A 14,309-nucleotide genomic window follows, 5' to 3' on the forward strand; every position below is an offset into this window, starting at 1 on the left:
GGCTCGCGCCGGGGGCGGGGCTCCGCCGTGCGTCACGTGACGGGGCGGGGACGGGCGGGAGCGATGGCGGCTCTCAGGGAGCCGCGGCCGCCGGGAAAGAGCGGGACCGGGAGGCGTTTGTGCCGCCCTCTCCGGTTCTCCTCATGGATTCGGGGGAAAAGGAGCCCTTGGCAGCTCAGCTCCCGCGGGCCTGACCTCCAGGTCACTGTGGGTTAGGTGGTCAGAGTCCCAAAGCGAACGCCCTCTGGGCAAGGCAGGGGGCGCGCGGAAAAGAAACAGTCTGGATATATTCCAACTCTGTTGTTTTATTTAGCAATTTTTATCTTATAATAATAGACATAATTTGCTATTATTTCTTATTTTTTCTTTGTTAAAACTTGGTTTCAATATTATGTAGATGGTGCCTGAAGTAATAGTAAAGCGTCCTCCAGACCCAAAGGACGAGCTGATTTTCAGCATTGTAAAGGCGATTTGCAAAGGCAGCAAAGTTACACACGGAGTTTTATAATAAGCTTGTCCACACAGGGAAAAAAAAAAAAGAAAAGGCGCAGAAAAAATTAAGGAAATGGAAGTAAATCAGGAAGAAGCATGGATGTCACGAATACCACATTTGATGCCGATTTGTAAAGGAATGGTTCTGCCTTTTCCACCAAATGCTCCTACAGAGTGGAAGTGGAAGCCGATTAGAACAAACCAATACTATTCCAGATGATGAAGTTGGTTTGGATTTTGCCATAACGAAAAGAATGGCAGCAGTAACAGAACCCCTGCTTCCCTTCCCCTTCTCCAGCTGTTCCCTGCATCCTTCTCCTTCCTGCCGTGGGGAGCGGGGCACTGCCAACACAAAGCTGATTCAGGGGCTGGCAGGGCAGATCGTCCCCGCGTTTCAGCGCTGTCCGCGGCAGGTTTAACTCCCTGCGAACGGTGACGGTGACACTGACAGTGACAGTGACGGTGACAGCGACGGTGACAGCGACGGTGACGTCAGACCCGCTCCACCACACATGGCCGTGTGACGTCACTCATTCCGCGCCTTCCTATTGGTCCCGAGGCGCGGTGGGCGGGGCGTGCGGCGCCCCCGCCCCGGCCGTGACCCGAACCGGATCTGATTCCGCTGGCGGCCGCTGACGGTACCGGGAGTGTCTGCTGGGCCTGAGGCTGACACCCACACCGCTGCCACCGACACCCACACCACCCACACCACCGACACCATGGCGCTCAGCGATGCCGACGTGCAGAAGCAGGTATGGCCGCGAGCCCCGGCCCGAGCGGAGCCCCGGAGGGCTGTGAGGAGCGGGGCCGGGTGCGCCGGACGCCTCAGGGCAGCGCTCGGCCCGGCTCTGCCGCTCTGGGAAAGGATCGCTGGAAGGGAAGGAGCCTGGCTCGGATAGAGGAATCTTCAGACAGAGGGATTTTTCCCCTGCCGGGGTGGATGGGAACTTCCTTGGGGCGTTGTGGTGACGCCAGATTGTAAGGAGAGGGTTCCCCAGCAGGCTGTGTGCTACCTGAAGGGTTTAATTGCACCCCGACGCGGGTAAATACAGAGCTTAGATGAGTGCTGTGTTTTTACATGCTTAGAGGTGAGGGCTGGTCTCTTCTTCCATGCCTGCAGTGGGAGAACCAGAGAGAAAGTGGCTTTAAGCTGAGACGGGAGATTCACATCAGGTATTAGGAAAAAATACTTCACTGTCAGGGTGGTCAGGCGTTGGAATAGGTTGCCTGTGGGAATCCAGGGCTTCCCTCTGGCTGCCCTGGCAGGTCTGGGACCCTGGCAGGGGCTCAGGAACCCCCCTGTACAGAGCCCCGAGAGACACTGTCTGTGATCTCTGTCCATGGAAAAGAGTTTTCAATCTTACAGGATGAATTACAAGCTTTGAGTGTTTGATAAGAATAATAATTAAGTGTGACACGGGTGCAAAAGTAAAATTTTAGATTTCTAGATTAGGGGTTCAGAGGGGACAAGATGGAGGAATTGGGTGTGTCTTGTCCTTTTCCTCCTTCTTCATGCCCTCCATGTTTCACTGTAGTGTTGGCATTTTTTTATTGGTTTAGGCTGGGGACACACTGTTCAATGTAGATTATAGATATTGGCACGTTATTGTAAATATAGCACAGGTAGTTTCTGGTATTTAATGTTTGTACCATCCCACTGAGGGTCAGAGCCCCACACGCTGCCCTGCAGGACAGACCTGTGGCAGGGCAGCAGAACATGTTAGAGATAAGCAAAAATAAACAACCTTGAAAACAGCACAGATGAATTATGGCTTCTGCTTTGGCAACGGGGCAGAAAGACAGAGACTTTCTACAATCTGGGAATCACCAATACCACAGATTCCGACAGTTGCCCAGGGAGGCAGTGGAATCAGCGTCCCCGGAGTTCTATAGTTCTTCAGTTCTTCAGTCCTGAATCTGAAGTGGTTTTCTGGTTTAGAGATTACAGTGGTAGTGCTACATTGATGTTAGGACTGGGTGATCCCAAAGTTCTTTTCCAACCTTAATGATTCTATGGTTCCCTAAGGATTTCCCACCTCATTTTTGCTTGTAGCTGTGTTACAGCTAAACAGCAGTTAGCTGTACTTTAACATTTGTGTGTCCTGCTCAGCATTCCTGCTCAGCATGCCCTTTTCAGGTCTACGTCCTAAGCAGAGTGGTGCAGCCTGGGGGTGGCTCGCAGTGGAAACTTCCAGCCCTGAAGTCTGGCTGTGGACACTCCTCCAGAGGCAGGACACCCTGTCCCTGTTGACAGTAAACACTGCCCTCAGCATAAAAAACTGCTTTCAGCTGGGTTGGAGATGGTGTGTGGTGTTAAAGGCCGTGGGGATCCAGTCAGCACTGCACTGGGTAGTTTCTTGCAGGTGATGAGCAGATCAGGCAAGTTCCCTTTGTCCTCTGCATCACAAGTACTTGTGTCTCACTTTCTCATTCAGTAAACATAGTCTCTTGGCAAGGAGGCATCACAATGAAAGTAAAATTGGTGGGTTACCTTTCTCCAGAAGGAGAATTGTAATGTTACATTATATTCCTTTTATCTGCAAAGCTCGGGGGTTTTTCCGTGCTTCTTCCATGAAGATAATAAAAATAAAACTGACATTAAGGTGTTCTTGGTCAGCCAGAATGGACCTGAACTTCAGAGGTCAGTTCAGGCTCTGGTGATGTATTAAACATGTAATACTGATAGCATGTCACATCTGCAGCATTCCTGTCAGTGCTTTACACTCCTGGGCCCAGGATCATCCTCTTAACTGGACAGTGCTGATGGCTGCCAGTCCTGCATGTGGTTGGCTCTGGCATGAACTTGCCAGCTGGTCCTCTTAACTCCTTGCCCCTGCACTTCTAATGGTTGTCACTCTGAAAGTCATCTCTGATTGAGACTTCTTTCCACTGACACACTTGCTTTGTTGTCGGTATTTAATATATTGTTAAATATATAAAGGTATTTAATATATTGTTCCATCTGGTCACTTCTAAAGCCCATCTAGAACTTCCCTTGGAAAGGCTAATCACACTGCTCCTGACAGGAAAACTCCTTCTTCCTTTCTAAAGGAAATACTGCTTTAAAATAAGTCTCTTGTTTCAAAATACATTTTTGTCACCATTATTAAAACTAATCCTATTTATAGATGTGAAAATCTTGCTTTGGATCTCTCTTCATTTCTATAAAAAGCAAAAGGGGATTTCAGTACAGCAGCTTTTGAAGGAAGTAGCACAGTTCAGTCTTATCAGTCTAGGAGAAGTGGATTCCATATTCGCTTCCTTCCATCTCATTCCTTTTCTTTACACAGAGGATGTTTCCCAAACAACCAGAACTGTTAAAAGTGCTTTTCCAAAATTCAGAAACCAGACTACATTGGAGGAAGCGACTCAGTAACATAAAGGCTGCTGCTGCTGAGTTTTCAGTTTTCTTCAACAATAGGCTATTCAGCAAAAAAATATCCTTATTTTAAATGCCTGTCTGAAATGCAGAGTAGGAAGCTGATGCTGTAGGTAGACAAGCACTTGAGAGTCTATGCAGGCATTAAATAGAAGAAAATTAAAAGATTTTATTTTGAGGATGTAGATGTTACTGTTCACTTCTTCCACTGTGTTAACACATGTTTAAAATCTTCCACTTGTCTTTTCGCTTCTGTTTTTTCATCTCTTTGGGCTTAGTGCTGTTCTGCACATTGGCTCAATTTTCACCTTGGCACCTTTCTAATCTCTTTAAAACATTTAATTTTTACACAAGAGTCTATAAAAATTGAGTCATTTGTGTGAGTTTATTCAGACTGGATTTTCTGCAAAATGTATCTCATCACTAAGTGCAAGCAAAAAGTCAAAGGTTTTTCTAGTCTGCTCCATCTGGCCACGGAAGTGTCTGTACCCCATCCCAGTTGCAGTTTGGTTGGGAATGAATCCTTCCAGTCTGCCCCAAATGGGAACCTGAACTGAGATCTGGTCACAGAAAGGCATGTGATGGATGAGCAGAACTTGGTCTGATTGCTTTCCTGGCCTCAAAGCTGCCGAACATGGGCTTTGTAGTGCTTTGAGGTGGCTTCAGAAATGTTTTTCAAGTAGAACTTATTGGTTCCTGTGGGGCTCTGAAGCAGCATTGTGACATTCTTGATGTGGTCTGGGTCACAGAATATTCTGCTGCCGTCTCCTTCCCCAGCCCCTCCAAACTGACCTTATAGGTCTTTGCAGAATTTATTACAGTTTCCCAAGAGAAGTGTCTCTGGCGTTCAAAGGAACTTCTGGCTGTACAGATCTGACCAGAGTGGTCAGTAGCACTTTGCCTTGCTTCACTGTTGTTCACCTATGGAAGGCCCAGGTTCATTCAGATGCCATCTGTGTTAATCTTTGTTTCATGTAAATGTCATAACAAACAGACTCATTTTGCTGTGTGAGGATTTTTGAAGTCTGGGAGTTTTGTTTAATAGTCCCAGGGGTGAAAAAGTTGGGCTCATTAATGAAGAACAAAAATACCCAGCCTCACATTTATACAAATTTACTTCGGTGTTGGTTGGTGTGTTTGGAGCTTTTTTACAGTTGCATACCTGAAGTGCATTCTTCTAGTGGCGGCTAGTGAAACAGCATTATATAGAATTACAGGGGAAATAAGTTTTCTTGTAATATATGTCAAGATGAACTGACTCTTCAGTGTGTTTGCTCAATTAAATTTCCTTGCAAAACAATATCATATGAAAGAGTAAATGGGTCTGGAAGATCTACAGATGAGTAGAGATATATATATACACACCTACTTCCTCTGGTCAATGTCCTTTCCTACAGAAAACGTTTTCTGTCCTCTCTCTTGTTACAGATCAAGCACATGATGGCTTTCATCGAGCAGGAAGCCAATGAAAAGGCTGAGGAAATAGATGCAAAGGTAAAAATGGAAGTTCACTGTCAGTAAGTGCAAAAGGAAAACTGCATCCCATATCTTGCTTTGAAAGTTGCAGTCAGAGAGAACTAGAAATTTTTATAAGCTACAGCTGATTTCTGTTTAGTTACTATATAGCAAAAATTGTTGTACCAAATAAAGGTAGCATTTCTTAGCTTTTGACAAATGAAAATGACTCAGAGCTGGTTTTGGTCAATGTTTTGGTGGTTCTTGAGTATAAATGTATTCATATCAAAGTTCACCCCTTTTTTTAAGCCATCAGGAGAGCTGAGAGGTAACATAACTCAATTGGATTGAGTAGAACACCTTCCTCCACTAAATTAGTATTTAAGGCAGGAGTTGAATTACTTGCAGAATGCTTCACTTAGGTTGAGCCACAAGAGACTGGGTTTAATATTAACTTGGTGATAAAGTATACATGTTTACTGAAGAATGATTAGTGGTGCCTTTCAGCCCCAACAATCTGCATTATACTACTAGTGAAATGCCTTGTTGGTATTGGACTCAGCATATGTGTTGCTGATAACATTTGATCTCCCTTAAACATTTAGGCTTACACAAATATTTAATCAGTACTAAAGCATGGATTCCTAAAGATCTGCAAACAAAATTTAGGAGTTGAGATTGGATTCTCAGATATAAGTAGAATTATCCATGTGTTTTTACATTCTGTCTGGTGAGGCTTTACAAAAAAAAAAAAAAAAATTAAGAGCTGCACTGTCACCCTCCTTGTGTAAGAATTACTAAACAGGTGAAGGGTTTTTATATGGACCCATAAATTGTATCATCCTATCCTGTCTGTGAATGTGCTCTGTTACATTTTGGTTCTGTTTTTTTCAGCCCAAGGAATCAATTTCCACTTCAGTTGTTTAATTTTTACTGTAGGCAGAAGAAGAATTCAACATTGAGAAGGGTCGCCTTGTTCAGACACAGAGGCTGAAAATCATGGAGTATTATGAAAAGAAGGAGAAGCAAATTGAACAGCAAAAGAAAATGTAAGTTGCTTGGGCTAGACAGCTGACTTCGGAGCCTGAGCTTGCATTTCATTGTTAATTTTATACAAAAAATTCTGCTGCCCTTGCAAACACTCAGACTATAGACAACATATTTAGTTCTAATTAAGAGTTTCTGTCTTTTTCTGGGGAGAAATTATCAAAGCTGATCTACAATGGTATAACAGTATGATGAAAGAATCCTTCACATTTCTTTGTGTAGTTAACATCTAGAACTTTACCCTGGTCTGTTACCCTGGGACACATGATCATGTCGGGTTTAGTTTGGCTGGGTCTTCACCAAGAAAGGGGTTCTGCAGTTTAATCTTTTGTGCAAGTCCAGAAACAGATTCAGACAGGTGAACAGACCTTGTTTTTAAGTGTTGTAGAATCGTTACCTTTAAATGCAAAGCGTGCAGTCAAACGTTACAGTTCTTCTGTCAAAGGCTGATGGATTGATTCAACTTTATCGTGCAACTTGCAGTCAGATGTCCAACCTGATGAATCAAGCAAGGCTGAAGGTCCTCAAGGCAAGGGATGACCTTATTGCAGTGAGTATCTCTGACACAGTCTCTTGTTTCTGCCATATGTTAGGAAATGGAACCGTTCTTTAAAGAAAATACGATTTTTGATTGAGTGATATTTACTTCAACATACAAAAAAATGGCTTTCCAAGCTGCTCTGAAAAAGCCTTGAGGATTTAGTCCAGCTTTGTTTATCTCCTTATTTTCACTGTTTCCATTACCTGCTATTTTAGGGAAATACGGTGGTCTGCCAGGAACATTGCAGGCATTGTTGTATTTGTCATTTGCACAGTAGCTTGTTTCTTTAAAGAGCAGCAACTCTCTCCTGCACGGTTGGTAGAACTTTGAAATTCTGTTTGCCTGAAGCAACGTTTATGTGAAAAACCCAGCATGGCACAAGCAAGGAGGCTTAAATCACCACTAACTGGGATTTTTTGTGTCCTTCAATGGCCCATAGGACATGAAAAGTTTTGCTTCTTGTTCTGGTGACCTTTGTGTGTATTGACACAGAGGCTGAGTAACCATTCATCAGAGCAGGTACTTCAGGCTTGTTGGGGTTTCCTGTGTTTATCTCTCACCACGGGCAGTGTGTCCCCATTCTGCTCACTGAGCAGTGAGCAGGTTTGCTGTGCTCTCACACCTCAGAGATAGTTTGGGTGTTCCATGTTCTGCTAGATGGGGCTGTTGAGCTGTTGAAAAAGCTTGAGAGGCCTGTGGAAGTCGAAAATAAAAGATGGGATAAATATTCAGGTTGATGCTACCATGAAAAAGAAGAGTTAGCAGAAGACAGTCACTGGTTTATTGACTCTTTAAAATGAGTTTCAAACTTTAGATTGTATTCCCAGAGCGGAAGAAGGTGGATTGCTCTGTTGTGGTAGTCTCTGCTGGGTAATCTCTTCCTCATTTATCTGCTGACTCAGCCTCATGCTTCTGAGTAATTCTAAGCAGCCTTCCTCATTTTGAGACATTTAAAGTCACATGCTGCTCACTCCTTCCCTTATCAGATCTTTGGCTTCTTTCTTGAGAGATGAGCAGTTCCAGGAATGCAGTGTTACTCTAGGGAGGACAGAATAACTAGGTTTGACCATGACAGTAAATTGTGATTGTTTTCTATCTTCATACTGATTGTGTTACTGTGCACTCTTTTTATAAACACCATGAGGTAGGACAGGAGAGAGTTTCTTTATCTGAAGCATTTCTGATGGTTCAGTTTTAGGAGCTTTGAGTTGACTCTTTAAAAATTTCTTAAAAATACAATCCCATCCAATGCTGATTTGCTGAGTAAAGATAATCAAGAGAACTACTTCAAATTAAAAATAAGCTCTCTTTTAAATTTTGATTTGCATTTACTTACAATTAAAGAATACCTAACCTGAATATTATTTGATGGAAAAGTAGATCAGATTTCTTTGCTCAACCATAAAGCTGCAAACATTTATTTGGACAACTGTATTATTTTACATTAAGCAATTATTTACTACATATTTAGTTTATCTAAATTAACATTTTAAGTACCATTCTTTTACTCCTGAGCTCTCCCTTTTTTACACAAAAGGAATTATTGTCAGGTTCTAATGAGGTCAGCCCAGGGCAGGAAGAAGGGAAGTGTTGGGCAGGGATAGTGTGCCATGCACAGAGATGGAGGTCTAGCTTGGATGAACACCAGCTGGAGTGTACATTTACGTGTTGGCAGGGTGTGAGAGCTATAATAGAAGTACAGAAAGTCGGTAGGCATGAAACCAAATGCCAAACAGATGGGCTCTGCTGATCTGATTTCTTCTGAATGTAGGATTTGCTGAATGAGGCCAAGCAGAGACTTGCCAAGGTGGTGAAGGATGCTGCCAGGTACCAGACACTGCTGGATGGACTAGTTCTACAGGTAAATACTTAAATTGTATAAAATGGATCATTGCTGCCCTAGTCCCCTAGGTTTCTTTTGCCAGAAATAACCCTCTGAAAGTTACAGTTGTACTGGAGTCTGGATCAAATGCTGATCTGAGTGATCCTTGAGCTTTAAACATTACTTCAATCTCTTTGAGTCTTGGATTCTGAGCAGACAAGGTGGCTGCTTATATTGATGTGTAGAACCTGGGGTACCAGCAGCAGATCCACTGTAAGAATAATTGCAGGGGTTCACACACACATTTTAGGGTGCACACATTGAGCTCCTGTAGTGATGAGTTGGATCAAATGCTGCTTTGTCAGAGGCTGTTTCTCCAAGCCCACAAGTCAGTCGATGCTCATCCACTTCAAAAACCTTTTCAGCATTTGAAACTTAATGAGCTTTGACAAATTTACTGTAGTATGGAATGAGCCTGTGACAGAAGCAGGCACAGAAAGCAGAAACCAGAGCTTTGTTTGCCTAGAAGAACATCCTCAAACCCCAGAAATGAGCATCTGAAAGTCCAGTAAGCGTTGGCCAGGTCAGTCCTGTGAGCTCTGGTGCCTCTTTCTGGCACAGACTGATCCTGTTGCTGTGAACTCCCAGGAGCCATCCACAAGCTCTCCTGTCACACTTGGATGGCAGAGTTTTCTCAGTAGTGTCTCCTACCAGCTTGTGCCTCCAACTGGGTGTTGTTTCTTTCTCACACTCAGGTCTGGTGTTGCTGTACATCAAAAAAAAAACCTTTTTTGTTCTTACAAATTGGCCACACTTCTCTTGGCTTGGTATGTTAGATCCAGTGAGGGATCTGTGCTCACAGCTGGACCAGATGATCACTGTAGGTCCCTTCAAACTGGAGCTAAACGTATTTTATTCTGTTCTAGCCTCAGGTGTTACCACAGGAACTGCAAGGCAGGAGTTATTAGAGCAGGCATCTGAGACTGCTGCATGTCTTCAAGGCCTTGGTTGCATGCTCTGTCTACTTAGACAACAGTGATCCTTATGTGTGTAGGGATTCTTATGTGCAACTGACCAACGCAGTCCTGAGATTCCATATGTTTAGTTGCACTTGAGTTCCAAAAACATCATCCATATTTGGGCTCTTCCCCAAACATTGGTGCTGTCCTCTCAGAATGTCTGCACGAGGAGGTGAACTTGTGAGCAAAGATCTGAATAAATGAGGCTGATAATGCTGGGACTTGAGTTTCAAATTGATCAGCTTCTTTCCTTTCTTGGGATTAAGTAATTGTTGCAAAGAACACATGGACTTCCTGAAACTGAAATGGTTATTTCTTGCAGGGATTCTACCAGCTGCTTGAGCCCAGATTAGTTGTTCGGTGCAGGAAGCAGGATCTCCCCATGGTTAAGGTAAGACACCTGGGATATTTTGACTCTGCCCTGGTCACAGAGGCTGGGACCTGACTGCATGTATTTGCTGCTTAGATCCCCCTCTCTGTGTGATATGGAAACAAGCTTGTTGTACTTCTGTTGCAGCCACAATGTGCTTCCAAAGTTGGGGGTCCTTTCCCTGCTTGGATGTTACCTTGGAAACTTTAGACATGGCTACAGTATTAAGAATAATAACTGGGTTTGGCTGAAGAGCCAAACTGAATGCATTTGCTTAATTTAAAAAAAAAAAAAAAAAAGGCCTCAATCCCTTCAATTTTTAGTACAAGTGATTGAATGATCAAACCTGGGTGTTGCAGTAGCATTTGTCAGTGCTAACTGAGGTTTATCTTGTGTCCTAGACTGCTGTACAGAAGAGCATTCCCATCTACAAAAATGCCATAAAAAGGGATGTGGATGTTCATATTGACCAAGACAACTTCCTGCCAGAAGATATGTAAGGAAAATGGGATTGTTTTGTACAGGGCACTAACTTAATGCAACTTTTCAAGCCACAGTTCACATTAGTGTCAGAAAATTAAGTATGGAATGTCCTCAAAGTGGCTGCTGCTGTTTTTGTGAAACTGGCACATCTTTGAGTTTATCAGACAAAGATGCTGCAGTTTTCTCCAGACAAGCACTGTCTCCACCAAAAATGTGAGGAAAAGTTTTGTGCAATCTCCAGCCTGACTCACAGTACTGGAGCAGGGAATAACTGTGCATAGGAACTGAACCACTGGTCTTTTAAGGAGAGAGAATATGGATGTGGCCATGCTTTCTGTCTCAAGATGAAGCAAACTGAGTCATAAAGTGCTGCATGATAATCACTTGATGGGGCTTGTGTCTGTTCTGTCTGCAAGGCTCTGTTTCCATATGGTATCATAGAGGTACCACAGACAAAGCTGTATATTCTGCCATCTTTATGTATGGGCCAACAAACAGTACTTCTAGCTCTTTTCCTCACTCTCCAAAATGTGACAGCTCTCTTAAGAAAGCAGAGTTAGAAGCTGTTCTGAAGGGACCAATTGCGTAGCTCAACTTTCATTTAAAACATGCTAATGAGGGTCTTTGCACGTAGTTGTGGTCTCTGATAACTCCAAAGATGCTTTGTGCTGCTGCTTCACTGGATCTCTTTGTGCTGATTCCTATTAAGACATGATCAAAAGGTTGTTTTTTTAAAAAAGAGAAATGTTAGCCATGTATCTGACTTGTCTATAAATGTTGATTTGAGATATGTTTGCCACATTCTGACCCTGACCCGTGGATTTTACTGAATTATTTCTTTTTTTATTGTCCATCTTTAGTGCTGGAGGTGTTGAAATCTACAACAGTGATGGTAAAATTAAGGTTTCCAATACCCTGGAAAGTCGCCTGGACCTTGTAGCCCAGCAGGTGAGTTTCTCCAACAACCAAGGTAAATAAAATACAAGAATTTACTAGTTTGTTCTTGTAATGAAATCCTGGTGTTTCCAAAGTGTCACAATAGTGCATGGCATCACATTTCATTTGGAATGACAAGTAGGAAGTTATTTTTGAATGGAAAGAAGCAAATTACCTGTTGTTTGTGCAGCGAAAAAAACATGGCTTTCACCAGGATTTCTTTTGAATTAAGCTTAAGCGTTAAACTCTATAAATAATGATACTGAAAGCCGTGGTTATGAGTGCACTGCAATCAAGATGCTGAAATGCTGAGGCTAACTTGAATTTCTGAAGCTAGCTTGAGTACAAACTTTGGCTGAGACCTATTACACCCAAGTGCAAAAAACCCTAGCTCTGGCATCTCTTTCTTATGCTGCAGTACAGGCAGTGCTTTCAGTCTATAGACTAGCAGGCAATGTGTGATTAGAGAAAGACTTCAGAAAGCTCTGATGAACTGACTTGTTAATTTTGAAGCCAGCCTAACTATCCCACAGTGCCTGCAGGAAGAACCTACAGCAGTTTTATTGCCCATTTCACATAACTGATGTGTTCTTTCTCTACAGATGATGCCAGAAATCAGAGTGGCTCTCTTTGGTGCTAATGCCAACAGGAAGTTTTTGGACTAAACCTCTATGAGAGAAGGTGGAATCTGTTCCACTGCCATACTGAAGGGGATGCAAAAGCATCTGCTAATTTAAAATCTTGAAATTTAACATTACTGTGTCATCCAGTATCTGTTCTTCAATCGAATAATTTTGCATACCTGCTGTGCTTAGCCTCTCTACTTGTGGTTAGAATGCATTGCTCAAAGGATGTGAAGACATACATATTCATCCAGAAGTGGCACTAGAAAATGGAGGCACTTGGGCTCTTGGCTTTCCTTACACTGTTGTGACTCTATAAAGACAAGTGGTGCATTTAGGGTCACTCTCTTTGCTTTGGCCATGTCTCTCAAGTTATCTGATCTGTGAAGTAAATTACTATGCTGCTGATGTCAAATCCCCTTTCTGTTATGGTCTTCAGTGTTCTAGAGAGCATGTATTCCTTCCCAAGGTTAGTAGTTCAGTTCATGTTACTTGGTCAGGCATTTCCTGTTCTGTATATGTGATTAAAAAAAAAAAAAAAGCCTGAGCCTGTAAAACTCTATTTATTAAAATAAAAATGCGTGTGTGTGTGGAGTTCCTTGTCACTTCTCTCTGGGGCACTGGCAGCAACCTTTGAAAAGTAGGATTGTTTGTGCAAGGACTTCCTACCTGAGCTGTGTGTATGAGCTGTTCTGTGGAGCTGGAATTCGAGTGCAAGGAGTAGTGTCAAGCTATTTGCAGGAATAACGTTGGATTGCAGGCAAGGCTTTTGAACAGGACTCCAGCATTCTGAAGCATCATTCTCCCTGAAAAATGGGTCAGTAGTTCTGCTCCCTCTATCTTCTGTCACAGGAGAAAACTACAGTATACAACTGTGCTACTTAGATAAAACAAACACAATCCATTTCCCCGTTACAAGTTTGTTACTTCTGTGCAGGAGATCCAGACTGTACCCTGACTCTTCCTAATGCTCAGTTCTGAGATTTCTTTCATGTAAAATAGAAGCTGATGAATTACAACTTAAATATGTTTTGAAATCATCATATCTAAGTATTGCGGTGAATCAGGAGCAGTAGGAATTTTACATTGTGCCATGAAGGGCATTTGCCAAGCTGTAACAACGCTGGTTTTATGCAGTGTTTTTAACCTGAGGCTCTAATGTGTGTGCCCTCATGTAAAGTAGACTCTAAATACCTTTTACTGTCTCATTTCTCTCAAATGGAGATTGATTGCTAAGGAAATCCTGATTCCAAGCTTATTTAATCTGTTTCTGGAAGAAATGCTTTAAATTTGCTCTTAAGAAATAAGATTATTTAGCAAACTTGTTTTTTTCTTTTTGTTTTACTGCTCTTTGGTGTTGCATTTGGGTGCCAGCTCTTGTTTTCCACAGGGATGGTTATGGTATTTATTTCTTCAGTGCTTTGCCTTTTAGCACATTTCTGTGACTGGGCAATAAGTGTGTCTGGATTGAAGTCTCCCTCTTTCTAGGTTTTGGGTATCTGTTACAGCTTTTATCTTTGCAACAGTTGCTGTTCCGGCTTCCTGACTAAGCACTGGGCTCTGGTTTTATGACACACATGAAGTGAAGGATAAGCCTTTGCATGTGCATGCTTGGCTGTGTTGTTTCTTGATTCAAAGAGTACTCCTTGAAGCAGAAGTGGTTTGGTCCTTTCTGATGGTTTCATCCAGCTCGTCAGTAAGCTGTCTGCAGATACCTGCTATCTGGTTGTCTGTGACGAATGAGACTGTTTGTACAGGATCTGATGGTCTGTTTCTTTCATGCAGGTAGCAAGACCTTCACAAATCCAGGTCTTGCATACTTTTGAAAAGTAAAATAATAACTAGATAAGTGTTTGACTGTGGTTCTCACACTGGAAGATGTTGGAATTATTTACCTTTTACTTTTCTCTCTCAGGAAAGAGGAACAAACTTCTTGTACTTGGATTCAAAAATTGATGTCTTCCAGAATGTGTTCATTGTTGGTCAATGACAGCAGTGATTCAAAGCAGGTCATTAAGAAAGGGTCTGAGATTTATGTACCTCACAGCTGAAGTCCAGGAGTGGGGGTTTGTACCCCCTGTAGCTCCCCCCAAGCTGACTGAGGCATTATCTGGAACATCTTGGTCCTTTATTCCAGGTAAG

At 42.7% G+C, this 14,309-nt stretch overlaps 1 protein-coding gene across 1 annotated transcript; it reads left to right on the forward strand.

The window, feature by feature from the left end:
- The first annotated feature begins 1,096 nt into the window (after nucleotides 1-1,096).
- Nucleotides 1,097-12,759, forward strand: ATP6V1E1 (ATPase H+ transporting V1 subunit E1). Its single transcript, NM_001245445.1, is given in 9 exon segments — nucleotides 1,097-1,244; nucleotides 5,300-5,365; nucleotides 6,266-6,375; nucleotides 6,857-6,923; nucleotides 8,686-8,775; nucleotides 10,078-10,146; nucleotides 10,527-10,621; nucleotides 11,469-11,556; nucleotides 12,147-12,759. Coding segments are annotated over 9 exon segments (681 nt in total). The 5' UTR covers nucleotides 1,097-1,211; the 3' UTR covers nucleotides 12,210-12,759.
- The last annotated feature ends 1,550 nt before the right edge of the window (nucleotides 12,760-14,309 follow it).

The sequence above is a fragment of the Taeniopygia guttata genome, chromosome 1A (assembly GCF_048771995.1).
Source record: "Taeniopygia guttata chromosome 1A, bTaeGut7.mat, whole genome shotgun sequence".
Taxonomy (NCBI): Eukaryota; Metazoa; Chordata; class Aves; order Passeriformes; family Estrildidae; genus Taeniopygia; species Taeniopygia guttata.